General features: G+C 53.3%; 2 protein-coding genes across 2 annotated transcripts in view; both read right to left on the bottom strand.

The window, feature by feature from the left end:
- Positions 1-8949, bottom strand: part of ZNF862 (zinc finger protein 862) — a 37755-nt gene extending 28806 nt beyond the window's left edge. Inside the window, exon 1 of the mRNA XM_025453397.3 lies at positions 8641-8949. Within this exon, the coding sequence (XP_025309182.3) occupies positions 8641-8949 (309 nt within the window). The remainder of the gene's footprint in view (positions 1-8640) is intronic.
- Positions 8950-14075: 5126 nt separating this feature from the next.
- Positions 14076-27837, bottom strand: part of LOC112664146 (SCO-spondin) — a 51768-nt gene continuing 38006 nt past the window's right edge. The window contains exons 74-103 of the mRNA XM_049095066.1: positions 26752-26912; positions 26346-26569; positions 26149-26190; positions 25823-25978; positions 25094-25303; positions 24775-24942; positions 23940-24071; positions 23592-23838; positions 23178-23330; positions 23047-23093; positions 22514-22858; positions 21978-22145; positions 21271-21401; positions 20884-21008; positions 20617-20663; positions 20058-20336; positions 19570-19728; positions 19284-19400; positions 18696-18834; positions 18354-18556; positions 18082-18209; positions 17847-17989; positions 17688-17734; positions 16680-16897; positions 16245-16340; positions 16027-16087; positions 15840-15941; positions 15602-15732; positions 14806-14956; positions 14076-14237 (exon numbers count right to left, since the gene is read on the bottom strand). Coding sequence (XP_048951023.1) covers positions 14215-14237; positions 14806-14956; positions 15602-15732; positions 15840-15941; positions 16027-16087; positions 16245-16340; positions 16680-16897; positions 17688-17734; positions 17847-17989; positions 18082-18209; positions 18354-18556; positions 18696-18834; positions 19284-19400; positions 19570-19728; positions 20058-20336; positions 20617-20663; positions 20884-21008; positions 21271-21401; positions 21978-22145; positions 22514-22858; positions 23047-23093; positions 23178-23330; positions 23592-23838; positions 23940-24071; positions 24775-24942; positions 25094-25303; positions 25823-25978; positions 26149-26190; positions 26346-26569; positions 26752-26912 — 4353 coding nt within the window. The 3' untranslated portion in view covers positions 14076-14214. The remainder of the gene's footprint in view (positions 14238-14805; positions 14957-15601; positions 15733-15839; positions 15942-16026; positions 16088-16244; positions 16341-16679; positions 16898-17687; positions 17735-17846; positions 17990-18081; positions 18210-18353; positions 18557-18695; positions 18835-19283; positions 19401-19569; positions 19729-20057; positions 20337-20616; positions 20664-20883; positions 21009-21270; positions 21402-21977; positions 22146-22513; positions 22859-23046; positions 23094-23177; positions 23331-23591; positions 23839-23939; positions 24072-24774; positions 24943-25093; positions 25304-25822; positions 25979-26148; positions 26191-26345; positions 26570-26751; positions 26913-27837) is intronic.

Here is a 27837-nt window from a genome sequence, read left to right as displayed (position 1 = left end):
TATAAGATATTGATGAAAAAAATGAAGACAATATACACACAAATGGAAAGATATACCATGCTCATGGATTGAAAGAATTAATACTGTTAAAATGTCCATATTATCCAAAGCAATCTACAGATTCAATGCAATCCATATCAAGAACCCAACAGCACTTTTCACTGAACTATAACAAATAATGCTAAAATTTGTATGGAACCACAAAAGACCTCGAATAACCAAAGCAATCTTGAAAAAAAAAGACTGAAGCTGGAGTTATTATAATCCCAGATTTCAAGATATACTACAAAGCTATAATAATCTAAACAATATGGTCCTGGCACAAAAATAGATACAGATCAATAGAACAGGATAGACAACCCAGAAATAAACCTTCTCATAGATGGTCAATTAATTTATGACAGTGGAGGCAGGTATATACAATGAGGAAAAGACAAACTTTTCAATAAATGGTGCTTGGAAAACTAGACAGCTACATGCAAAAGAGTGAAATTGGACCACTTTCTTACATCATACACAAAAACACTTCAAAATGGATTAAAGACCTAAATGTGAGAACTAAAATCATATAAAACTCCTAAAACAAAAAACACAGGCACTGATTTCTTGGACTTCAATCTTAGCAACATATTTACAGATGTCTCCTCAGGAAAGGGAAATAAAAGCACAACTAAACTATTGGGATCACACAAAAATAAAAAGCTCTTACACAGTGAAGGAAACCATCAACAAAACAAAAAGGCAACCTACTGAATGGGAGAAGATATTTTTAAAGGATATATCTGATAAAGGGTTAATATCCAAAATACATAAAGAACTTATACAACTAAGCACCAAAAAAAAAAAATCTGATTAAAAAATGCAGAGGATTTGGACAGATATTTTTCCAAAGAAGACATACATATAGCCAACAGACACATGAAATAATGTTCAACATCACTCATAATCAAGGAAATGCAAATCAAACCACAATGAGGTATCACTTCACACCAGTCAGAATAGCTAGTATCAAAGACAATAACAGAGGCCCTTGGCTGGCTCAGTCAGGAGGGCATGTGACTCTCGATCTCACAGTTGTGAGTTCGAGCCCCACATTGGGTGTAGAGATTACTTTAAAATTAAAAAATCTTTTAAAAAAGAGACAAGATATAACAAGTACTGGTGAGGAGTGAGGATATGGAGAAACGGGAACACTCATGCACTGTTGGTGGGAATGTAAATTGGTGCAGCCACTGTGAGGAGGGGTCCTCAAAAAATTAAAAATAGAAATACTATGTGATCCATAATTCTACTACTGGATATTGATCCAAAGAAAGCAAAAATACTAATTCAAAAAGATATATGCACCCCCATGCTTATTGAAGCATTATTTACAATAGCCAAGATATGGAAGCAACTTGTGTCCATTGATAATTGAATGGATAAAGAAGGGATGCCTGGGTGGCTCAGCAGTTGAGCGCCTGCCTTCAGCCCATGGCGTGATCCTGGAGTCCCAGGATCAAGTCCCACATCAGGCTTCCTGGAGGGAGACTGCTTCTCCCTCTGCCTATGTCTCTAAATCTCTCTCTCTGCCTCTCATGAATAAATAAGTTAAATCTTTTTAAAAAATGAATGGATAAAGAAGATGTCATACAAATATATGTGATCTATTTATCATATATAGAGAGAATGGAATATGCAACAACATGGACGGACCTAGAAGCTATTATGCATGGACGGACCAAGAAGGTATTATTTTTCAGACAAAAAAGACAAATAGAATATAACTTACTTATATGTGGAATCTAAGAAACAAAAATTAACAAAAAAAAAAAACTGAAACAGACTCATAAATACAGAGAACAAACTGATGGTTGCAGAGGAGGGATGGTGGTAGGAGAAATAAGCAAAAGGGATTAAGAGGTACAAACTTCCAGTTACAAAATAAATAAGATACGAGGATGAACAATATAGAATGGGGAATATAGTCAATAATATTTAATAATGTGCAGTGACAGATGGGGACTTCGCTTGCAGTGAGCCCTGAGTAATATACAGAATTGTCCAACCACTATGTTGTACACTTGAAACAAATACATCATATGGCAATTATACTTCATTAATAAAAATTTTTTAGATTTTATTATTTTTAAAAATTTACTCATGAGAGATACAGACAGAGGCAGAGACATGGGCAGAGGGAGAAGCAGGCTCCTCGCAGGGAGGTCAACACAGCACTCAATACCTGGGCCTGGAATCACACCCTGAGCTGAAGGCAGATGCTCCACCACTGAGCCACCCAGGTGTGTCCCAATAATAAAATTAAAAAAAAAAAAAAGAATTGTTCTGCCAAATGTATATGTTTTAAATAACTATTTGCTCTCAAAGTGTCTTCCAAAGCAAAATGTGACTTTGTTTCCAAATCCTGCTGGAAGATCAGCTCCACTAAAACAAGGCAGACAGGAAAGGGGTACACATAAGAAATGGTTAAGGAGAGCCAACATGGGAAGTAGGAAGAGAACACTTGAGATTATACTGAAGGTGGATCTCAGGATGATTACTGTATACCAGGACTAGCAAGGTAGCTGTTCCGATTGGGACAGGTTAAACTTGTGACCAAAGATGAGCAGGGCTCCCTATTCATGCCCATCTCTCCCCCTTTCTTCCTGAAGGAACAGGTGGGCTTATCATGAAAGCCAATGGACCCACCACTTTAGCTTTAGCATCCACAAGGATGAAGAGTATGGCCAGAACTGAATGCTTAGATAATAAGGAAGTATTTTCCCAACAAGAATGACTGCCTTACCTCTGATATTTCTTTTAGCCAGTATGATGGCAAGCACTTTCTGATTCCAAGTGACCTCAATGTAAAGAAAACACAATTTCATATATATATATATATCTCAAAGGCTATATCTGGATGTTCTATTTTAAAGATTTTTTTAAAATTATTCGAGAGAGAGAGAGAGAGAGAGAGAGAGAGAGAGGCAGAGACATAGGCAGAGGGAGAAGCAGACTCCATGCAGGGAGCCTGATGTGGGACTCAATCCCGGGACTCCAGGATCACACCCTGAGCCAAAGGCAGATGCTCAACCACTGAGCAGCCTAGGCATCCCTGGATGTTCTATTTTAGTGGTTCCCATTGTCTACAGGGCAGAACTCTGACTTAGCCCAGCACCAAGTTCCGTGGATGTGAACAACCCACCTTCCTAACTTTAGTTCTATGTATTGCCTCACCTGGAATCTCTATTGCAGACAGATCAGTGTAACTGCAATCACTTAACATATCTTGTACCTTTCCTCCCCCTACATACCCAACTTTTAGGTTCCCTGACTGCCTACTTCCTCCTAGCTACTTAGTCTACCCACTCATCAGGTTCCCATTCACATTCCATCTCTTTCATGAGGGATTTACTAACCACCTGGGCTAAGCATTTCTTTCCCCTAAGCAAAGAAGCCTTGGCACCCCTCATGGAGCTAGAGATACTCAGGAAGCCTATGCTGATTGGCTTATTTTATAACAGCCTTCACCATCACCTACCCCTTCCCCCCACCACATTATGCAGAAAGTTTTTCATAGGCACTTAACTATTTCATTCAACATAGATTTATTATTTGTTTCTTATGTGCTTGGTGCATGGTGATCCTAAGATATGGAAAAACAAAATCACCATTGCCAAAGAGATTAAAATCTATCAGGCGGTGACAGACATCAATAATATAAGTGCAATAATAGGGTAGCCCGGGTGGCTCAGTGGTGCCACCTTTGGCCCAGGGCATGATCCTGGAGACCCAGGATCAAGTCCCACATTGGGATCCCTGCATGAAGCCTGCTTCTCCCTCTGCGTGTGTCTCTGCCTCTCTCTCTCTCTCTCTGTCTCTCATGAATAAATAAATAAAATCTTTTTAAAAATAAGTGCAATAATAGAAATGGCACTTCCATGGAAAAGACAGATGGAGGAAGAACCAGAAATTTTGAGGCAAGAAATACATACACAATAAGTACTCCTAATTGGTAGCACCAAAAATCAAATGTGTCCCAGAGGGCACATAAGGTGTCAGACTGCAGTGTTCTCTTTTTTTTTTAAGATTTTATTTATTTATTCATGAGAGACACACACACACAGAGAGAGAGAGAGAGAGAGAGAAGCAGAGACACAGTCAGAGGGAGAAGCAGACTCCATGCAGGGAGCCCGACGTGGGACTTGATCCTGGGTCTCCAGGATCAGGCCGTGGGACTCAATCCTGGGTCTCGAGGATCAGGCCCTGGGCTGAAGGCGGCACTAAGCCGCTGAGCCACCGGCGCTGTCCCTGCAGTGTTCTTCAGAACATTCACAGCCTGTAGCAGAGGAGGTTCCTGTAATGATGCTACTTTACAAGTCATTTATTCCAAAAATACTGAGAACTTATAAAATGCCAGATGTTGCTCCATTGCTCTAGCTGGGGATATAGCAAGGAGTAAAGTCAGCATACATGTAAATAAAAACACGTGAGAATTTTATATAGTGATAAGGGCTGTAAAGAAAATAAAACAGGATAATGGAATAGAGTGGTGGGGCAAGCTTTGAATTCTATCCATTATTTTGCCAATGGCAAGCAAGATACCCCAAACCTAGCCCAATAGGCCAAGACTGCTTTTAGTTAATAAATACCACAAAACAGCACCAAAAGAAGATACTAATAATAGATCAAGTTACTACCTGAAGTAGACCCCCAGTCTCCCAGCCTTGAGCCAAATATATAAATATGTGTGTGTGTGTGTGTGTGTGTGTGTGTGTGTGTGTGTACAGAATGGAACTTTAGAACAGCACAGACATTCTATCCAGCCTAGTTGCTGCCACTCATTTGCAAGATATCTAACACTGCCAGTTTGTTCAGCAATCACTTTATTTCATCTTTGGATAACCTTCTAATTTCCCAGGTTAGAAAACTGAAGCATTTGGGAAGGGTGAGCATCTTTTTGAGACACTCTGCAATCAGAATTAGTATCAAAAATGAAAATTCCAGTTCCCAGGGTTTTCAAGTAGTGGTTGGGCCTAAACAGGACTTTAAATCTCTCCCCTACCTCCCAAAATGTGTGCATTTCTCTCTTCTCTCATTAAAAGCTAAGAAAGCCCTTTATCTGATACATCATTTGCAAATATCTTCTCCCATTCTGTAGGTTGTCTTTTAGTTTTGTTGACTGTTTCTTTTGCTGTGCAAAAGATTGTTATCTTGATGAAGTCCCAATAGTTCATTTTTGCTTTTGTTTCTCTTGCCTTCATGGATATATCTTGCAAGAAGTTACTGTGGCCAAGTTCGAAAAGGGTGTTGCCATATCAAATAAAGGGCTAGTATCCAAGATCTATAAAGAACTTATGAAACTCAACAGCAAAGAAACAAACAATCCAATCCCGAAATGGGCAAAAGACATGAACAGAAATGTCACAGAGGAAGACATAGACATGGCCAACAAGCACATGAGAAAATGTTCCGCATCACTGGCCATCAGGGAAATAGAAATCAAAACCACAGTGAGATACCACCTCACACCGGTGAGAACAGGGAAAATTAACAAGGCAGGAAACAACAAATGTTGGAGAGGATGTGGAGAAAGGGGAACCCTCCTGCACTGTTGGTGGGAATGTGAACTGGTGCAGCCACTCTGGAAAACTGTGTGGAGGTTCCTCAAAGAATTAAAAATAGATCTGCCCTACGACCCAGCAATTGCACTGCCGGGGATTTACCCCAAAGATACAGATGCAATGAAACACCAGGACACCTGCTCCCCAATGTTTATAGCAGCAACGTCCAAAATAGCCACACTGTGGAAGGAGCCTTGGTGTCCATCGAAAGATGAATGGATAAAGAAGATGTGGTCTATGTATACAATGGAATATTACTCAGCCATTAGAAAAGACAAATACCCACTATTTGCTTCGATGTGGATGGAACTGGAGGGTTCTCAAAGTGTGCTGAGTGAAGTAAGTCAATCAGAGAAGGACAAACATTATATGGTCTCATTCATTTGGGGAATATAAAAAATAGTGAAAGGGAATAAAGGGGAAAAGAGAAAAAATAAGTGGGAAATATCAGAAAGGGAGACAGAACATAAGAAACTCCTAAATCTGGGAAACAAACTAGGGGTGGTAGAAAGGGAGGTGGGCGGGGGGTGGAGGTGACTGGGTGACGGGCACTGAGGGGGGCACTTGATGGGATGAGCACTGGGTGTTATTCTATATGTTGGCAATTGAACACCAATAAAAAATAAATTTATATTAAAAAAAAAGCTAAGAAAGCCTAGGGATACTTAAGTGGCTCAGTCAGTTAAGCGTTTGACTCTTGATTTCAGCTCAGGTTATGATCTCAGGGTCATGAGACTGAGCCCTGGGGCTCTGTGCTGGACATGAAGTCTGCTTAAGATTCTCTTTCTCCTGAGGAGAAAGGGGAACCGTCGTATACTGTTGGTAGGAATGCAAGCTGGTGCAGCTGCTCTGGAAAATGGTATGGAAGTTCCTCAAAAAAGTTGAAAATAGAGCTACCCTACAACCTGGCAATTGCACTGCTGGGTATTTACCCCAAAGATAGATATGTAGTGATCCGAAGGGTCACCTGCACCCCAATGTTTAGAGCAGCAATGTCCACAAGAGCCAAACTATGGAAAGAGTCTAGATGTCCAGAAAGATGAATAAAGATGTAGTATATGTATACAATGGACTACTACTCAGCCATCAAAAAAAAAAAAAAAAAAGAAAGAAATCTTGCCATTCACAACAACGTGGGTGGAACTAAAGGGCATTATGCTCAGTGAAATAAGTCAATCAGAGAAAGACAATTATCATATGATCTCACTTATGTGGAATTTAAGATACAAAACAGGATCAGAGCGGAAAAGAGGAGAAAATAAAACAAGATGAAATCAGAGAGGCAGATAAATCATAAGACTCTTAATCATAGGAAACAAACTGAGGGTTGCTGGAAGGGAAGTAGCGGGGGATGGGGTAACTGGGTGATGAGCATTAGGAGGGCTCCTGATGGAATGAGCACTGGGTGTTACATAAAACTGATGAGTCACTGACCTCAACTAACAATATAGTATATGTCAATTAACTGAATTTAAACAAAAAAATTTTTAAAAGACTCCCTCTGCCCCTCCCCTACCTGCTTGCTCTCTAAAAAATAAAAAAATAATAAAAATAAAAATAAAATGTAACAAAAGCTAAGAAAGCCTACAACTACACAGAATAGCTTGAAATCAACCTCAAATCACTAATTCCAATTTTCAATGCCCATTGCTTATGACCCTTCTTCCCCATTACATTTTGCTCCCAAAACTAGGTCTAATTGAAAGTAATCAGCAGATACTATCTGAGAGTAAGGGCCAGTTCCTTTACTTCTCTGCTATTCCTATAATGCTTAACATGAGGCTGGTGCACCGTTCACCTTCAATCTTTCTTTAGTTAGGTTCTGTGCAGCTTTATTTGTCAGAGGGTTTACCTTGGTTGTTTCAACTGTGAAATGCATCACTGTAGCTTGTGGAGGGGTGCGAGTGTGAAGAGAGGCTTAAGCAGGGAGTAACTTCTGGTAACTGAGTCCTTCCCAGCCTTTCCAAGAGGAGCTACAGAGTGAACACAACCTCATCATCCTTTCTCTCTTTTGTCCATGGGACAATCCTTCCAGGCTTGTCCTCTTACTGAACACAAATCTGTGGGAGGGCTCCTCCGGGGAACGTGGTCACCTCGTGTGTGTCCTGTATCCCACCATCTCCCTCGGTCAACCACTGACCACATATGTTTGTTAACTTTCTTCGTTGATTTTTTTTTTTTTTTTTTTAAGGAGAGACTTCAATACACACTTGAAAACATTGTGGAAGGAATTCCCCCTGTGCCAAAGAAACAATCCTCAAGAACTGGCAGCAGGCAGCAAAGAACATCCAGAAAGATCCTAGTCCCCAAGGGCTGCCACTGTGTCCACGTCAAATGGCTACAACCAAGCTGGTCAAGCCTCCGAGCTCCAGCAATCCTGTCAAACTCGCTTAACTCTACCCTCGAGCACTTTCTCCTACCATTTTTTCCAGCGCAGCCTCCTGCCCCAAGCCTGAAGGAAGTTTATGGCTATACTTCCCGTCAATGCTCAGATACTACACGAAGTAGACACGCTAGCAACTTTAAGTGGGCAAGAAGTATGCCAGATGCCTTCTCTTTTTCTTCTGGGCCCTTTCTTGGGAGGGAGGATGTAGTCATCGCCAAACCCTCACCCTACTCTCGGGAATCCCTACCCCGTTGGCTTCCACTACGGTCCTACTCAGGCTTAAAACACGCTGGGCCTCTTGGACACTCCGGACGGAGCTGTGCGAGGCACCTTTCCACCACCGCACTGGGCGGTCCCCCGCCCCGGCATCAAGCGAGCGCCCACTGCGCTGAGGGCGGCTCGGCGGCGGGAGACAGAGGGGGCAGGGAGGCCGCGCGGGGCTCGGGGCGGGTTCGTTCGCTCCTCCCTGCGACCCCCGCCCGGAGAAGGCCGCCCCAGTGCGGAGGGAGCGGCGGCGGGCGAGCGGGCGAGTCCTTCCCTGCAAGGCTGGCTCATCCGCGGGGCCTCCGCCCGTACCGCCCGCCTCGCGGGAGCCCAGGTCAGGGATCTACGGGACGGGGGAGGGCGGCCCCAGGGCCCTTCCAGGCCTACCTTCCCCGACTCCCTGGGCTCCATGGCCCCGCCTGCGGTGGCCGGTGCTGAGACCCCGCCACTGCCTCCAGGCCGCCCCCTCCCCCCGCGGCCTGGCCTGAGGACGCCGCCGCCGCCGCGACCACTTTGGGGACCGGGGCCCCCGGAGGGCAGGGCGCCCGGACGGGGAGGGCGCGCGGCCGGGAACTGGCTCTCGCACGTCGGGGGAGCAGTAACACTCCCGGCGCCTGGAGAGGCGAGCGGCGGGGACGAGCGTCGTACCGAGCGAACCGCTTTACGGCAGCCGCCGGGCCCGAGACGGCGGGGCATCACGGGAAGCGTAGTCCGGCCTCGTTCAGCGGCTCTCAAGCTGCTATTGGCTCCCGAAATGCGGGGCCCTGATTGGACGCCGAGCAGCTCGCTCTCCGCCCTTCCCGCCTGGCTCGAGGGCGCTGGGGATTCGGTGGCACCTGCGGCGGCACCCTGGGACCCTGCGTTTAGGGCCAAGCGTTCTCATCGCGCTGTTAGACTGCCTGTTCTTGCGTCTGTTCCCTCGCACTTTTAGGGTCGGTGTCAACCTTGAAGGTTTCAGATTTTATTTAATCTAGAAGGGCAATCCTTTTTATTAATTTTAGTTTTTAAAAAAATTTTATTTTACATTCATTCAAAAAAGCACCATTGGTTGCCTACCATGTGCCAGGCACGGTGCAAGGTTTGGGAATGCACAGCTGAATGAAACAAAACTTTGCCTTCAAGGAGCTTACAGTCTACTGGGGAGACAGACCAAAAACAGGTAACTATAAAATAAAGACACAAGGAAAAGGAAAGAGGTAAGCACGAGACCCTACCAAAGCACACTTTGTCACCATCTAGGGTATGGTGGTGGGAGTATATGGGATGGTTGGCCAAGGATTTCCTGAGGGAGTGTCACCTGAACTGGATTAAGGGAAGGTGTTAGAGAGGTGAGGTGCTGTGGGTGGAAGTGCGTACCTCCCAAATTTGTATGTAACCCTTGTGTGGTGGTATTTAGATATGGGGCCTTTGGGAGGTAAACTGGTTTAGAGGAGATCATGAGGATGGGACTGTCATGATGGGAATGGTGTCCTTATAAGAGACACCAGAGAGCTTGTTGTCTCTCTCCGCCAGATGAGGAAACAGTGAGAAGACAGCTGTCTGTAAGCCAGGAAGATAGTTCCCACCAGAACTCAGCCATGCTGGCATCTGGCCTTGAACTCCCACTTGAAACAGTGAAAAAATAAATATCTGCTGTTTAAGCCACCTGGTCTATGGTATTTTGTTATGGTAACCTGAGCTAACTAAAACAGAAGAGGAAGAAAGTTGTTGCTAAGAGGACAGTAGGCCCTAAGAAATAGCATAAGCAAAGCCAGACAGGTGAGCAAACGGTATGTGCAGGGATGGTGTAAGGCAGGAAATTATGGGACATGGCACTGGAGAGATACTTGGGGGCTGGATGTGGAAGGCAGTGTATGCTACCTTAGGGTGTTTGAAATGAGTTTTAAGCTGGTGACTGGTGTGGGCAAATTTGCACTTTAGTTGGGTAAGTCATACTGCAGAGTAGAGGGTGAATTTAAGGAGGAAAGAAAGAAGACCAAACTCAATTAAAATATGCTTGCTCCCTTTTCTTCTCTCTCTCTCTCTCTCTTTTAAGATTTTATGTATTTATTTGAGAGAAAGAGAGAGAGGGCCCGCATGAGTAGGTGGAGGGGCAGAGAGAGAGAGAGGGAGAAGCAGGCTCCCCACTGAGCAGGGAGCCCAATGGGGGACTCAATCCCAGAATCCTGGAATCCCATGACCTGAGCCAAAGGCAGATGCTTAACCAGATGAGCCTTATCTTTCAAAGACATGAAAGAAGACTTCACCTGCCTCTAATTTGACCTCAGTCTCTACTTTCTAACTGATTACTCTTTCCAGCTTATGTCTCAACTCAGGCAAAGCATCCTCTGATGGGAACCAAAACCCTCCCCTCAAACAATAAGGACTGCCCCAAGCTCCAAGACCCCACATGACTGACCTCAAGATAATGATCCACCTGACCTTTCCTGCACATCTGCCTGTACCCACCAACTTGTGTCCCTTATTGTCCTCCTATAAACCTAGAAGTATTTTCAGCATTTTGGAGATAGTCTTTGAGACATTAGTCTGCTGTCTTCCCAGTGGTCGCCTTACTGAAATAAATTCCTTTCACCACTGCTCACCTCCCTGCCTTTAGATTTTGTCAGCAGTGAGTGGCCGAAGCTGGTCTGTTGGGGACCCCCTAAGTCAGATGCTCTTGCACCCCTGTGTCCTGGTTACAGACATAAAATTATAAGAACTAATTAGAACAATATATTGTTTGGTTTGTAATATATGAGTGTAATATGCATAATAATAATAGTATAAATAATAAATAGTAAAGTGCAAAAATCTTAACTGTGTAAATTGATGTGTTTTTTTTTAAGATTTTATTTATTTATTCATGAGAGACACAGAAAGGAGAGAGAGAGAGAGAGAGAGAGAGAGAGAGGCAGAGGGAGAAGCAGGCTCCGTGCAGGGAGCCTGACGTGGGACTCGATCCCAGGTCTCCAAGATCACACCCTGGGCCGAAGGCGGTGCTAAACCGCTGAGCCACCCAGGCTACCCTAGATGTGTTTTTACGTGTTCCAGGTAGCCACCACTCAGATCAGATACAGAAAATTTCCAGCACTCCAGAAAGCTCCTGTGGCCCTCCCTTTATGTATACATACAGGGAAAATGACAGGAAGTAAGGAAGTGATTATTATAAAGGCGTTGGTAAAATTAACTATTAAAATATCTGATGTACTTTTACATATGTGTGTTTTAAGTCACAATTTAAAGTTCTAAATAAAAAATAAAATTTTTTATTTTAAATTTTTACTAAATTTTTACATTGCCACACTGATTGTTAAGTATTTTGATTATCACCCCTGAGTAGGTCCCAAGTAACCATTCTCTGCTATTCAGCTCTGTTCTCCTATCCAGGGTTGAAGAGAGCTAAACTCAGCAGGGGTTGATAAGAATACCTTTTCTAGAAATGTGAGAGTTCAATCCATGTGAGTAGAACTGTAATATTTGACCTCAGCTCAGGCTGCCATAACAACATAGAGAGAAATTTACTTTCCTGGAGTTCTGGAGACTGGAAGTCCCAGATCCGGTGCCAGCATGATTGGTTCTGGTGTGACTTCTCTTCCTGGCTTGCAGGTGTCACAGCCTCGCTGCACGCTGATAATGACCTCTTCTCTGTGTACTCATGGTGGGGGGGCGGGATGAGCTCTCTGGTTTCTCTTCTAAGGACACTAATCCTATCTGCTTTATGACCTAATTTGACCTTAATTACCTCTGGATAGGCCCTATTTCTTATTTCCAAATATAGTCAGTTTGTGGCTTTGTGTGCTTCCAGCAGCCTCCCTCTGGCCAGGTGCAGTTACTGGGAGGGGAGCCTGTGTTGTTGAGAAAGAACAATGAGACAAATGCACAGAAATGAGACGGAAGACTCCAGGTGGCCTTCTAATCTCCAGCTCCCAGCTCAACCATAACTGTACCTCTCTGTATGTACCCTGGAAAGCTGTATTTCTACCCATGAGTTATTTCTTCCCTGTCTCATTATAGCAAACTCTTCTCAGGGTTTAAAAATTGGAGGTGACGGTGCCTGGGTGGGTCAGTCGGTAAAGCATCTGCCTTCAGCTCAGGTCATGATCCCAGGGTCCTGGGATCAAATTCTGCATCAGGCTCTCTGCTCAGCAGGGAGTCTTCTTCTCTCTCTACCCCTCCTCCCTGCTTGTGATCTCTCTCTTCTGCTTTCTCTCAAATAACATCTTTTAAAAAAAAATAAAAATTGGAATTGAGGTGGTTGAGACAGCTAGCATTGTTAATTGAAAAAGTTTCTCCATGAAAAGGTACAGAAAGATGGGGCATCTGGGTGGCTCAGCGGTTGAGTGTCTGTCTGCGTTTGGTCACGATCCCGGGGTCCTGGGATCGAGTCCCACATTGGGCTCCCTGCGGGCAGCCTCCGTCTCCCTCTGCCTATGTCTCTGCCTCTCTCTCTCTGTCTCTCATGAATAAATTTTTAAAAATAGGTACAGAAAGATGGGGCAGTATCTGGAGAGAAGTGGGGATCAAGAGATCAAGAGAGAGAGAGTGGGATCAAGACAGGAGGCTAAATATGAGACACAAGATCATGTTTCTGTTTCTGCTTCTGATGGGAAAGGAACTGATGGTTTAAGCATAGGTGGGATGATGCAAGGAACCAGGACCACAGTACCAAGGGCCCTTTCCAGGGGTAAGGGACACTTCTAGATGACACCATGTGGGAAGAAGGAGAAGATGGAGTGGATGGAGGTTTGTTTTGTAGATTTGTTACAGATTTTCCCATCTGATGACATCTCTGTGATACAAGGTCATCTCGTGGAAGTGAAGAGCAGGGTGGGAGGGCAGCAGAGAGAAGGCATGCATAGTCATTGCAGAGAAAAGAAATAGAGTTCATGGGGAAACAGAGTAGGTAGGATGGCCAGATTGAATTAAAGGCCTGTTTGAGGTTTGTGATCACAAACATAAGGTAAAAACACCCCATCTGCAAAAATTCTGTCTAGAAACTCATTACTCTGAGTTGGAGTATTGCCAGGTGGGTATGAATGGAGTTAGAAAAGCAAAGGATTTCATGGTACTTGCATTGGAGTGATTTAGAATGACAGGCGGTTCTCATTTCCAGCTAGGCGCACATGGAATTACCCACAAGGCTCCCAAAGAATCTGATTTAATGGGTTCAGGATGGGGCCTGGGCATTGGTAGGGTTTCAAAAGCTCCTCGGATGTTTCTAACGTGCAGTCGGTGCTGAGAATCACCGTGCAGACCATGAATCCTGAGGGGCAACAGGAGGCAGCTAATGAAAAGTGAGAACCTGGTAGGCTCAGTGAATTTGAAATAAATGATAGCGGTGGGGAACTAGAGCAAGTAAGCCGGAAGGATGGGAAGGCATGATCGGTAAGTAAATATTTGAAAGTGTTTGCAGACGGCTGAATTGTGGAATGAAGGGGAAGGTCATTGCACTTGAGGCAGTGAAGACTGAATGGATTATCCACATGGACTCTGAGTGTCCACGACAAGGACACTCTGAACTGAACTGAAGTCTTCTCTGGATGATGGGGACTGGCAGTTGGAAGCAGGAGAAGGTGGTGGGGCTGGGTGGCACCAGCTACACAGGAACTCTTTGCGGGAAAAAGGGGCAGAACTGGCTAGCAGAAGCCATGCACCAGAGAGCTTCAGACTTTATATGCAACCTGCTGATGTGGAAACAGGCATATACATGGGAAGTGACTCGCCCAAGTTCACCAGCATGACAGATTCACAGAAGCCTCCTGGAGACAGTCCTTGTGCAGGGCTCAGACCCATTCTGCCCCCCTTCCCCCTCTGGTCCCCAGAAGCAGACTCTGCACACAGGCTTGCTGCGAATGTCACTTTATTTGGGATATGCTGGTACCAGGGCATGGAGTGGATTGGTCAGCCGGGGAGGAAAGGGACAGTGCCTCTAAGCCTGGTGATTGCATCAGTGGGGCAAGGCAGCCTCATGCAGCTGAGCCATCAGTGCTTTGAGAAATCACCTCCTGGAGGATAAATGAGGGGGAGAGGCACTAGCAAAGAGGCAGTGGTCAGGCTGGGGAGGGATGCAGCTGGAGGGAGGGTGGTGGAGCAAACTGGCAGGAGAGGAAGAAGCCCAGAGAAAGACCAGCTCTTGCCCTGTACCCTACCCAGGCTAGGTATCAGCACCCCTGCACCTGTTTCTTTCCCCTGCCACAGTGTGGCCTCGGGGACCTAAGGATAAGCAGGCACCTGGCAGGCGCTTCACACCTGTGCTCTCCCTCAGCCCTCCCAAGAGCCTGTGGGCATTGTCGGCCCGGTGGTAAGGCTAAGGTCACGGGTGCTCAGCAAGGAAGGAAAGATGGGCTGGTTTGATGGATCAGCAGCTCTGATGGACTCCAAACCCCCAAGCTTGTGTCTATTGGAGGAGAACTCAACAACAGAGCAGAGAAGCAGAAGGAGCAGGTCGGAAGGGGTCAGGGAGGAAGAATCCCATGGGGGCCTGTGAGTTGGGAAATGGGTGCCTTTGGGAAGGCCTGCCCCTGTCCCCACTCCACCCTGGAATTCCCCCCACCAGCGCCCCCCCAGACCCACCAAGGCAGGCGCTGCACTGGCAGCTGCGGATGGCCGGCAGCACCACCGGTTCCATGCGGCCGCCGGGACAGCGTAGATTCAGGATGCGCACGGGGCTCTCGGGGTCCAGGCTGTAGCTGCAGCAGCCGCACTGGCTCTGCAGGTACGGCTCCTGCGGGAGGGTTCCGCTGAGCTGGACAGCTGGATGGGGCCAAGCAGTGGGCCCCAACCACCTGTCTCCCCCCACCCCACCCCAGGGCCTTCCCCAGTGGAGGGAGAGCCAGACCCTGACACTCCCTGTCCAGCTGGGCCAACCCGTGGGGGAGGGGGAGGAGCAGGGTTGTGCCCTCTGGGTCCCAGGAGAACAAGTGCAGGGCAGCAGTCTGGCCATCCTCTGGGACATGCTCATGATGCCTTGCCAGGAATGTCCGGGACAATGCTATGTCCCACCGAGCTTTTCTTCACTACCTGATAGGCAGTGATTTTAGAGCCTAATTTAGCTCCTTCATGCCCTTCCTGTTGATGTCCTGGTAGGCCCACAGCAGAAGCAGTCCGTCCCTGCCCCCCTGTCTGTCCGTCCCCGTTGCCGCCCGCCCCCGCCCCCCGTAGGGGTGGAGGCCTGCAGTAAGCTCTTGAGCCCAAGCCCTGCTGAGGGGCACGGAGCCAAGCAGTAGGTGGAAGTCACCACACGGGAAAATTTCATCCCTGGCTTATCTTCCCTTGAGATCAACCTCGTCCCTCATCTCCCCTGGGCTTTGCTCAGGTCTAGGCTCGCAGTGGTAGGCCCTTGGGGGTGCACAGCAGCCCCCTCGCTCACCTCAGGCATGACATTGGTGCTGGATGGGCAGTACCCACCACAGTAGCTCACTTCCACCTGGTCTAGGTAGCAGGGGCCTTTGGTGAGGTTGCGCAGCTCTGTGAGATGCCGGCAGGAAGCTGACTGCTCCTCTGTGGGGAGGAGCAGGTGAGTGCAGGAGGTGGGGGCAGGGCAGAGAAAGAAGGCCCCCCTGAGGGGACTCCAGGTGGAGGGGACAGCGTGTGGACCTGAGGGGTACCTGTGGCGGCTGGGGCAAGGGTGGTCAGGTGCCGTGGTGCAGCACTGGGGGTCTCCACTTTGCTAATCCCCATGGTAGGCAGCACCGGGGAAGGCAGGCCTCCTAGGGTGGGCATAGGGGCCAGTTTAGGAGAAGGGCCCAGAGCAGGCAAAAGCATGGCAGGAAGTACCCCAGGTCCTCTGCATACCCAGAGTCACTTGGCGGCAAGTGGGACAGCAGCTCCCTGGCTCCTGCATGGTCACCTCGTCCTGCAGAGGGAGTGGCCCCCCAGTCCACTCAGGAGGACAGCCCAATGCCCAACACTGCCTGCTTGAGGCCCTAAGACCAGCTTCTGGGAAGGGACTCAGGAAGGAACCTAGGGAGTTCCTGGTTCTCTGAGAGGGCAGCAGGGCTGCTGGTGGGTACCTGGGCACAGGTGAGGGGGGGGCAGCGCTGGGTGCAGACACTCCTCCCATGGAGGCAGCGGCAGCTTTCACAGGCCTCCTGCCATTCGGATCCAGGCTGGGGAGATAGGAGACAGCCTCTTCTCCATCTCGATCTCCATCACTCTGCTTGTTCAACTTTTCTACACTACTGCCATCCCTGAAACCAGCCTGGGGATCTAGTCAGGACAGTGGCCAGAGGCTGAAGTCAACAACAGGACTTCAGGAGGGAGGTGGGCCGGTAGAGCCCAGAGACTGTCCAGTGTGATAGCTGATGACCAAGCTGCCCACTGGGGCAGGCCCTGGCATAGGGGGAGGAGCCCGTGGACCAGAGGGAGGCCTGATGGGAGGGAGGCCTGATGGAGGGAGGCCTGGGTTGGGGACGGCTGGGTGGCACAGAGGGGCTGTGGTGTCTCACCGGGTGGGGATGCCCGTGGCGCCAGCACTCGCAGTGGTCTGTGGGCACGCAGAGGCCTGCCTGGCTGCGCAAGAGCCCGTGCTGGCACACACAGCCTGGGGCCTGCCCCGCACTGCAGTTGCCCAGAGTCTCCGTGGCGTTGGGCTCCTGGCACGTCCGCTCGCAGGACCCCAGGTCCCCGGGGGCTACCTGCTGCCACATTTCTCCAGAGGGACACTCTGCCAGGGAAGACGCCCCACCACCACCACTCGGGTCAGCCCTGGGTGCAGCCTTGGCTCTCCCCACTCCCACGCTAGGCACCTCTAGAGTCCCTCCTCCCTCCCAGAGCTGCCCATTCGGCTCCAGCAGCCTCTGGACTTCTAGGCCTCCAATCACACCCCTCTGCTCTTATCTACCTTCCCAAATGCTAGTGGGGCCTAACTCGAGTCTTGCCTTCTCCAAGAAGCCTCCCCTGACCAGGCCTGTCCACTTTGACCTCTCCATTTGTGGCAATGATTTCCCACCCTGTGGGTGTAGTCTGCTTGTCAGTGGGCCAGAACCATCTCTTATCTCTGTTCTGGTGGGTGAGTCTGCCCTCAACAGCCAGGCTGGGGTGCTCGGGGCTCACCATACCTGTGTGTCTCTGAATCTGCACAGAGCCCAGAGCACCAGGGCTGGGCACGTGTGAGGCCTCAGCAAAGGCCTGTTGACTTTGATCAGATGGGGGCAAAACAGTGCAGGGCAGACACAACCCTCCTGGGGACTGCCAGATGAGGGTCCTATTTTAGCTCTCCCTCTCAGACTTGGCTTTCTCCTCTGTGGGGAAAGAACCCTCCACCTCCTGCTTTGCTCACAGCCCTGCTCAGTACGCACGCAGGAATGCCCCCAACACCAGTGTGGACAGAGCTGGGAAGGGGCTTCTTGAAAGAGATAGCATTGCCAAGGGCAGGCAGGACCCTCACTCACACCAGGGCCAACCCCACCCTGGCTTTGGAAGGACCGGCAGGGGCCCAGACAGCCACAGCTCACCATGACAGTCAGCTAGAGAGCAGCGGAAGGCTCCCTGTTGGCAGATACTGGGAAGAGAGAAGCGTGTGTTCGGAGGCATCCCAGGCCCTGCTCCCCACCCCTGTCCTCAGCAACCCTGCCCTCCACACCCTCCCTACCCCTAGCCCCCCCTGCCCTCACCAGCGGGTACAGTTCCAGGTGAGCACAGTCCCTGGGGGAAGCTCCCTGGACTGCTCTTCAGGGGTCAAGGTGAGGCCCCACAGCAGAGAGCTCTGGGTGCAGGGGCACGCAGCAGGGGGCACACACGTGCCATTGTGCAGCAGCTGGGGTGGTATAGGCTCCAGTTATACTCAGATCACCACTTCTCTGCACCCCCCCACACACACGGGAGTCAGGACATGGCACCTTAACATACCTGCTCTCCGGGGCAGCCACAGCCAAGCTGGCAGGGCTCCTGCACACAGTTGGCACCGGGCTGCAGATGCGAGCAGAGGTATGGGCACGAAGTGGCGCAGGCCCTGAGCACCTGGCCGGGTAGGCACTCTGGGGGGCACACAGTGAGGTGGAATACCAGTGAAGGGGCTGCCCAGGCCCCACCACCTGCCCTGGCGAACTCCAGCTGGGACAGGGGCCTGAGCTCAGTGGCCCCAGAGGGAAGGACAGGCACACGGCACCCCAGGTACTCACCAGGGCAGGGCTGCAGGTTACATCCCTGCCGCTGCTCTGTGTCCTGGGCCTGGCAGGGTACCCCCACAGGAGCCTCCTTGCAGCTCCGGTGCCGCATCATAGTGCCCCCACCACACAGAGCAGAGCAGTTGCTCCAGGCAGACCAAGGCCCAAGGATGGGGCACTCATGGGATGGGCACATCAGGGACCCGTTGATACAGGTGCTGTGGACAGGGGTCAAGGGCATGAGTCAGGGTGAAGAGAGCCCTTGCATCCCTGTAATGCCCATTGCCCTGACCTGCCCCGAGCCCACCCAACCAGAGCTCCACATCCCTCCCCTTAGCCACCAGTGGGCAGCCATACCAGTTTTTGCAGTCCAGATGTACCACCTCGGCTGGGGCCACCACCCATGAGGCGTTGGGGCTGGGGAGGCCACAGCGGCATGAGGCGATGGGCACGCAGTGCCCATCCTGTATCAGTTGGCCAGGGGGGCAGCGGCAGCCTGAGGGTGGGGGAGGGGACAAGCAAGATTCAGGGCAGGCACCCACAGTGGATCCTTCTGGCAGCCAGACCGAGTCCAGAGCCTCAAGCTGACACTGGAGTACCCTTCCCGCCCTCAGTCCCCCAGTCCCCACTTGATCTGGTCCCCATACTGTTCCCACTGCTGGGGCACAGGAAGGGGTCATGCTAGCCCCCTCTGTGTGGACACCACCTCAGGAATCCTTGAAGCTGCTGAGAGCACCCTCACGGACACAGTCCACCTTGGCTAAGGCTCACTCTATGCAGGAGCCCTACTCGGTTGCTGAAAGTGACTCAAGGATCCGCTTTGCTGCCCTGGAACCCACGATCCAGTACAGCAGCACACCCCCTGCCCACAGGTCACATGCTCTCTGGGAGCAAGAGGCAGCAGAATAGGATGCACCAGTCAGAGGCCCTAGGGTTCCCAGGGACCTGGGTGGCATGGTCCCTGCAGACACTGCACGCGGTCCCAGAGGTCAGCACAGCTTCGAGGGCACTGGTTGGCACAGTCAGGGGTGGGCACGGTGTCTCGGGCTTTGCAGCTCTCCCCTGAGGACCAGAAAGTAGGAGTCTGTATTGGGGGCCAACTCTGTTGTGCCCCCACGACAGCACCCTGTGCTCCTCTGCGCGCCTCCAGGAGCAGAGGCAATATCCCCCTCGGGTGCCAGCTTGTATGCTGCTGTCCCCACGCCTCCTCCAGATGGCATGATGGGGTTACCTGGGCAGGGCCCCACGTTGCAGCTCTCAGTCTGAGCCCATGGCTCTCGGCAGACCCCTCTGGGGGGCCCCCCTGCCTCCCTCCAGCGTAGCCGGAAACCCCCACTGCAGGGCACCTGGCAGGGGCTCCAGGGCCCCCAAGGACTCCACTGGCATAAGTCTGGGGAAATAAGATGGAGTCAGTACCCAGGCCCCCATCCCCTCTGCCTCTGGCTTCTACCTTCTACTCCAGCCCTACAGACACTATGACATGCCCTGAGCCCCTCAAGCACCCTTCCTCCTCTTTTCAGCGGCTGCATGGATGCTCCCTGCTGCTGCCCCACCCAGCGGGAAATCCAGCAGGCCCTGGAGGCAAGCAGGAGGCTTAGCAGGCCTGTTAACTGCCTGGCTACTGAGATAAACAGCATGGCCCAGCCCCCCTGGGGAGGTCCCCCACCACTCTCATTTCAGGCTCCTTCCTGCCCTGTTGATCTCTGCCCTCCTCATTACCATGGCAGGCCGTAGGGTCTGGGCAGAGGCGTTGCTGGCTGAGTGGTACAGTGCAGAGGTCTGGGTCCCCAGCCCACGGCCTCCGCGTCTCAGGGTCCAAACAGAGGCGATGACGGTGCTGCTCCGAAGCCAGCAAGGGGGCCAAGGTGGGGGAGAGGCCAGCTGGGTGCTGAGACCAGTGCTCCTCCAGAGCAGTCCTGGAGGCAGGAGCCAGCACACCACGGGGCAGGCAGGGCCCACAGGGTGACCACTCAGACCATTCACTCAGAGGCAGAAGACCTAGGAAGGGCAGTGAGTGGGCATCCTTCCCAGTGACCCTCCCCCAGACCACAGACGCCAGTGGATGGGAGGGAGGAGCTCTAGTTATGACCAGGAAGGGTTGGAAACAGGAAAGGCTGTAGGAGGTATGGGGGAGCCACCGTGGGGTGACCAGCTGGCCTGGTGTGTCTGGGACTGTCAGGTGCCAGCACTAAGAGTTCCAGATCCAAGAACCTCCTCCCCCCCCCCAATCCTAGGCAAATGAGGATGAGGACAGATGGTCTCTCAAGCCCAGAGTTACCTTGACAGCCCTGGCTGGTGCACTGCAGCTCTCCGCGCTGGCATTCACTGTGGGAAGGGGTGGTTACGGTAGGACTGGGGGGCCAAGACTCGGCCCAGAGCAGTGGTTGGAGGGCTCACGTAGGGGTGACCTGAGCTCTGGGCTCATTTGGAGCAGGACGAGGTTGGGGTTGGGCCCGGGGCCTGGGGGATTTCCCTGTGGGGCCTCCCCACTCCCCATTCCCTGGCCCCAGTCCTCTGATGCTACCTCCCCACCCTCATCACTCACCACTCTTTGCAGCCCAGCTGCAGGCGGTCCCCGGGAGCCAGGGTGACCCTGGCTCCTTCTCCTGTGATGTGTAGGCAGCTACACTGCTCTGGGGGAATGCAGCCCCCAGCCTGTTCCAGCAGCCCCTGAGCAGAAGGGGACACGGCCACTGTGTGGCAGCCACCTCTGTACCCTAGTGCCAGTACTGTGTCTGCTCGCAGCAGGTGCATGTGATGATTTACTAAGCAAATGGATGGGCACATGGGCAAGAGGCCAAACGCCAGGGACTCTTAAAAGGTGTCGTGGGGAGGGGTGTCACAGAGGCATCACAGAGGGGAGGAAGTGCAGGAGTGGGACAGAGACCCCCTTCTCTTGGGGCACATCCCCCCCCCCAGTCCCACCCCTCACCTCAGGGCAGTAGCAGCCGGGCTGGCAGGGCGGCAGGTTTTGGCAGAGCCCATGGCTCAGGTATGTGGCACAGAGCCCGGTACAGGGGGAGCCACACGCCTGGAACTCAAAGGGAGGTGGGCAGCTGTCCTCTGTGGGGGACCAGAGGCTGGTTGGTGACAGCCTAGAGACACCCTCCACCCCGCTGAGCCCAAAGCACACAGTACAGGATCCCACCAAGGCCCCTTAGGGGCTCCTTGTAAACCTGTCCCCATGCGGCCGGTAAGGACTGACTAGTGTTGCTGTGGGTGCCTCTAGGAAGGGTTGTGAGGGTTGGGCCTTGGAGAGCCACATAGCTTGCATAGAGGGAGGATGGGGCCTCGGGGAACTAGGGGCCTGGCAGGCGCTCCTGGGCTTGGCAGATGGAAGACGAGAAGGTGGCTACCACAGGGGGTGGGCAAGACTTCTGTGCCTGGGCGTCACCACACGTGGACACAGCCAGCAGCTACAAAGTGGGGAAATCACAGCAGAGCTGGGAGGGGAAGGAGCAGCTGAAGGTGACAGCAGTTGAGGGTGAGGCAGGAGAGTAACTGGGCTGCAGAGGGCAAGGGTCAGTGCAGGCAAGGGCACCTGCTCCAAGGGCCTAGGGGCATGCATGTTTGCTCGGAGAGGAGCTGGGAGGCCCTGCCAGGGCTCAGTTGTCTAGCTTCTTGCTCCCGGCGCCTCACCAGAGCAGTTGCTGACTGGGCAAGGCCGGAAGTGGCCGTCCAGTCGTGTGCAGGGAGGCCTCTCCCCGGCCCCTCCGGGCGCTGGACCCTGGTGCCGGTAGCGCTGCTGGACGGGCACCTGGCACGAGCATGGTGTCCAGCTGCTCCAGCTGCTCCACACGCACTCCTCTGGGGACCAAGGTGGGGGGATGCCAGCCTGGCTCCTCCAGCCTCTGTTCCCTCCCACCCCTCCCCTCTTCTCCCAAACCCAGCCAACACCCTGCACAGGGCAAGAGCAAAAGGGAGCTCAGACAAGTCCTGATCCCCTGTGCTCCCTATCACCCAGCAGCAAGGTCCCATCACCCAGCAGTGAGGGGCACAGCCCAAAGGGCTCAAGGGAGGAGATGGTGACAAGAGAAAAGAAACTAGACAAAATATCAGGGGGATAGATATACATTTGGGGGGTAGAATCTGGGGTTTGGGAAATCACATTACTCCCTGAGTTTTCCCGAGGCAGGGAACAGGTGATGGGGCTTGGCTACACCATGCACACTCACCCAGGCAGGGTCCTGGGTAGCAGGCCTGCGTGTCCAGGTGGAGGAAGGTGCCATTGCAGGTAGAGTCGACTTCAGCCAGTGGGCAGGGGCAGGACCCAGAGCGGGAGGCCAGGCCTGGGCCGCAGCTGCGGGAACAGGGCCCCCAGGGGCCCCAGGAGCAGGACTCCAGCAGCCCCAGGCAAGGCTGCTGTCCACAGCGCTGGGTCTGGGTGCCAGGGCCCAGGCAGGGGGCTCTGCTGTGGCCAAGACCCGAGGCCATGCAGCCCCGGGTGCGAAGCTGGTTTCCACCTCCACAAGAGACAGAGCATTCAGACCAGGGGGACCACAGCGTCCAGGCCCCAGGGACTGTAGGAGGGCACAGATGAGGTTAGAGAAACTGGAGGGAGCAAAGGCCCCGAGGGCTGTGCGAGGTCCGTACAGAGGGTGGCAGCTATAAATAGGGCTGGGAGGGAAATAAGAAACACAACGCAAGCAAATGGCCAGCATGAAGCTAGGAGGGCGAGGGGAGGTGGGACTGGTACGAAACCCCAGACCTGCACACTCGATGTCTTCACAGATGATGCCCTCCGGGGTGCAGGAGCTGTGAGGAGGAGCCTGGACTCAGGGATGCTGCCATAGGGCAGGACAGTATGGACCACCCCTCCCCGCCTCTGCCCCAGCTTACCACTGCTGGCACTCGCCCTGCAACCAGCTGTCCCCCAGCGTGTGGAGGCGGCCACCATGCAGGCACAGGGGTGGGCATGGGGGCTGAGGGCAGGGCTGGCTCTGGGACTGCTCCTCCCGACACTCCGGGGCCCATGAGCCCGAGGTGGAGGACCTGGGTGGGGCCCGGGGCAGAGAAGGTGAGAGACACCCAGGGTCCCTCTTCACTCACCTCCTGGTGAGACACCTGATGGGCAAACCTGGGGTGGCTAAAGAAAGCAAGGATGACCAGGGACAAAAGTTGGGGCCAGGACACAGAGGGTATGCCACGGGGTAGGGGCAGGATCCAGGACCTCCATATCAGAGAGGGAGACTGAGTCCGGGCAGCAGCAGACCAGGGTTGGGGAGGGGATGCCAGCCTGGCCCAGCCCCATACCGGAAGCGGCTCTGCTGCCCCTCGGGCCCACATGAGCGGCTGCAGGGACTCCAGGCTGACCAGCGGCTCCAGGCACAGTGGGCAGGTGGTGGGCAGGGTTGAGCCATGCAGGAGAACCGCCCAGCCTGGCAGGTGCAGGTGTTGCAGGCCTCCTGGTGCCGGCTGCCCGGGGCCCAGCTATGGCCCTGGGCATCTGTACACTCGCAGTGCTCAATTGGCACACAGCCACTGTCCTGCTCCAGGAAGCCTGCGGGGGAGGCGGCCCTCCAGAGCTGTGCTGGCACCCCGCTCCCACCTGCCTTCCCACTGAGCCGCTGTGACATGCCACGGGGCCAGGGCAGCTCCTACCCTCAGAGCAGCGGCAACCCGGCTGGCAGGCCTGGCCATCTTGACACACGATCCCCTCCTGGAGGTCTGAGCAGTGGCGGGGGCAGCGGTCAGCACAGCTGACCATGTTCATGCCTGCTGGGCAGCCCTCCTCTGGGCAGATGGGGAAGACCAGAGTCAAGAGGGCTCTGGGCACCGGGGCTCAGAAACACTCCACCTGCCTGCCCGGGAACCACTCTTACCTCTGTGAAGCTATACTCCCATCTTTCACCCCACGTTGGTGCCCACAGATACAAGAGGCCTTGGGGAGACCCCCGGGATTGGGACGTTTTGAGTGCCAGGGAGTTCCTTTCACCTACCCAGGGGATCCCAGCACCTACCCTGGCACCCAATACATGCTGTTGACCTGGACTGAATTTGTGAAGCCAACATGCTCACCTACCTGGCTCCTCTGTATTCACCTGGAGGCCATACAAGAGTAACCAGGGTCCCTGGGGCCCCCAGAGCTCAGAAGGACCAATAACTGGAGCAGAAGGTGGGAGGAGCATGTCTGACTCTGTCCACACCCCAGGTGCAGCTGCACTCAGGACTGGAACCCTCAAATCCTCCAAAAGCCTTGACCTGCTGGGTGGTTCCAAGCAACACTGCGCCTGGTCCATGGAGGGCACCCCCTACCTGAGCGAGTCCCCCCCACCCAGTGCCAGACCCCGCCATCTACCCCTGTGGGCCTCAGTTTCCTCAGCTGGCTGGTGAGGGTCTCTGCCACAAGGCATCATGGAAATTAAATTAGGAGGGGCATGGGAAGACCCGTGCCAAGGGCAAAGGCCACTGGGATGTGGTATCCCCACTGCCATACCACAGGGCAAGGGGTTGCAGAGCCGAGACTGGTGCCTCTCCCCAACACAGGGGGCACCCCCGTTCTTGGGCGGGGGGCTTGAGCAGCTGCGGCTCCTCAGGGACCGGCCCCCCCCACAGCTCCGGTCACACCAGGACCAGGAACTCCAGCGTGACCAGCCTCCAGGCACTGCGTGGAAGAGAGAAGGACCTCATGAGGGATCTAGCTCAGGCAGGCGGCCCCTCCATAGACCAGGAGCCCTGGGCAGGGTCCTGGAAGTGCCACAGGGGCACGTGATGCCAGGGAAGGGCATGCTCTGGTCCTCACCAGTCCTTCTCACCTGGGCAGGCCCGCAGGTTGCAGAAGCGACGCTCCTGGTAAGCAGTCAGGATGTCCGGGCACCAGTGCCCACCGGGCCCCGGGGGACGGTATGCCCGTAGTCGGCGCTGCTGGCCTACCCCGCAGCTTCGAGAGCAAGGTTCCCACGGAGCCCAGGCAGTCCAGGAACAGTTCCCGGCCACACAGCCAGGGCTGGGGCACGGGGATGGCTCTGCGGGCCAGGGCAGGAGGAACGAAGCTGAGCTGGAGCCAGCCCTGACTCCTCAACCTCAGCCTGGGTGCGGCCCTCCTCATCTGCTGGGCCAGCCGTGACCTCATCCAGACTTTTGGTTTGTGTTGAGGGTCTAATACTGGCTGTTGTGGGACTTTGGTAACTAGGCCTCAGTGTCCCCACTCTCACAAGGGGCAGTGGTCCCAGACTCACAGGGATGCTGAGGGATCTGGGTGGGAAATTGGGTGAATGTTGAGGACACACGTAAGGGAGGATGTGCTGGTGTTTGTTGGGCTCCCCAGCAGCTGCCAGGGCTGCACAGAGCACCCCGGGGCCCAGAGTCATGCAAGGATTCATGATTAGATATCGTGCTCAGAACTCAGTATCTGCTTAAAGGGTTTTGGAGGTTGGACATGGGTTGGGGGTCAGAGTGAGCTGTTGGAAGGAGGATGATGGGGTTAGAGGGGATGGCCGTGGTTCAGACATGGATCAGGTCAGAGGTCAAGACTGGAGGCACACCTGTGCAAGAGGGCAGGTTGCAAGGGCGCTCCTGTGAAGCTTCACCCCCAGTGCAGTTTGCCAGGCAGAGGCGAGTGCGGCTGCGCCAAGCAGGGTGCGTGGGGTCTGTGCAGGTGTGAGAGCAGGGGGACCATGGAGACCACGGGCCCCAGCCGCCTGCAGGGAGAAGGGGGAGAGGCATCTCCTGCTGAGTCAACCCTGGGCTCCTGAACTCCCAGGAAGCAGGGCTGGGAAGGGAGGAGGTCCTGAGCGTGTTCTTCCCAAAGAGAGGCCACATGGGAGGGGTAGAGGCAGTCAGGGGTTGGGACCCAAGGAGTCTGGGCTACCTGGAATGCTTGTTACTGGCTCCACTGTGAACTCTCCAGCCCCTGTGCCAAAGAAAAGCCCTGTTCAGGATGCTTCTGAGTGTGCAGTACACCAGGACCAAACCACTGCTATCTGATTCAGCCCTTCCCTCAGCTGGGTCTCCTGTGGACCCTGAGGCCCCAAACACAGCCAGACTTGCACTTCCCGATTCCCTCACCTGGGCAGTCGGGGCTGAGGCAGTATTTGAGGTCCTGGCGGGGCCCACTGCAACCCAGGCTGCCTGGAGCCAGGGAGGGCTGCATACACTGGCGGCTGCGGGTTCTGGTGCCCAGCCCACCACAAGAGCGGGAGCATGGGCCCCACAGCCCCCAGGGACTGAAGCCATCAGCAGCCTCAGAGCAGTCCCCCACGGAGCAAGACAGCTTCCCATGCACACAGGAGCTGCGGAAAGGGCACGGGGTTGAGGGGCTGCGCAGGACAGACTCTGAGAGGAAGGGGTGTGGGCAAGGGTCTCCACCCCCTGGACAGTGAAGAGATGGAGCTGGTAGTCAGGCCGGGCAGGGGCGGAGCAGCCAACACCCACCCCCCATTCCAAACCTCCCCCACTCTCACCATCCCCTCACCAGTTACTGCAGTCTGTACGAAGGCTCTGGCCTGAGCCCAACTCATCCCCAGGCCCAAGGGCCCCACCATCCTCTCCCAGAATAGGTGGACGAGCCCCAGGGTCAGCACCCGCAGCCCCCAGCTCCCGCAGCAGTGAGGCTGGCAGCACACAGGGGCACTCCTGGTGGGTGGGAGCAGAGGAGGAGGTGCAATCACACAGACCAGGTGCCAGATCTCTGCACCTGTGCATTGCCTCCAAGGGGTTGGGGAGGAAGGCTCCTGGTGGCTCCTTGGTGGCAGCAGGGAAGGGCTTGGGCCCCAGAAGAGCATTCCCTGGAGCAAGTGGGACTGTTTCCCTGAGTCAGGGGAATGAACATGAGGGACTAGTGGCCTACAAGCTTGACCCGAATGGCCAGTGGATTTCCTGCATGGGACCCAGGCTGGGTCAGCAGAGGCCCTCACAGGGTGGCACTTGGAGGGAACACGGAGCAGCCAGGAAACAGACACCTGGCTCCTAGCTTCACCAGTAACTAACTGTCTGTGTGTGTGACTCAGTCCCTTTTCTTCTCTGCAGCTCACCCAGTGTCATCAGCTCAAAGTCAAGCAGATGGGACCAGGTGGCTGCTCGGGCCCTTCTGGGCATGGCATTCTGGAACTCTGGCTGGGGGCAGCCACCGGGCACTGGCTTCAAGAGTAGGATTAAAGACAGGGAAAGAAATCCCCACGCATCTGTAGAGCTCAGCAGAGCACTGTTGGCACCTGTCTGCGGTCTGGACCCCACAGCGGGAGACAAGGAGTCTGGGGCCAGCCAGAGTAAAGGGAGGGATATGCTTCCCCACAGGGATGTGGCAGGGAGAGGAGGGCAGTGAGGACCCACGGTTCCCTGCTGTGGCCTGAATGGCGTGGGGAGCCCGACTGCCAGCTGCTGGGCATCGAGGAGCCAGAGGGGGCACCTGGCCGCCCGTCAGTCATGGACAGCTCCACCTGGAGTTGGGAGCCAGGGAGAGCTGCTGATGAAGAGCAAGGTCCCCATTCCAGGGAACCAGCGACATCCTGAGGCAGTGTCTCCCCAGAGTCTGCTCTGGGAGCTGAATGCCAGCCTGGGG

This window comes from Canis lupus, chromosome 16, assembly GCF_003254725.2.
Source record: "Canis lupus dingo isolate Sandy chromosome 16, ASM325472v2, whole genome shotgun sequence".
Taxonomy (NCBI): Eukaryota; Metazoa; Chordata; class Mammalia; order Carnivora; family Canidae; genus Canis; species Canis lupus.
Note: the sequence above shows the minus strand (reverse complement) of the source record. Positions and strands in the feature narration are given on the sequence as shown.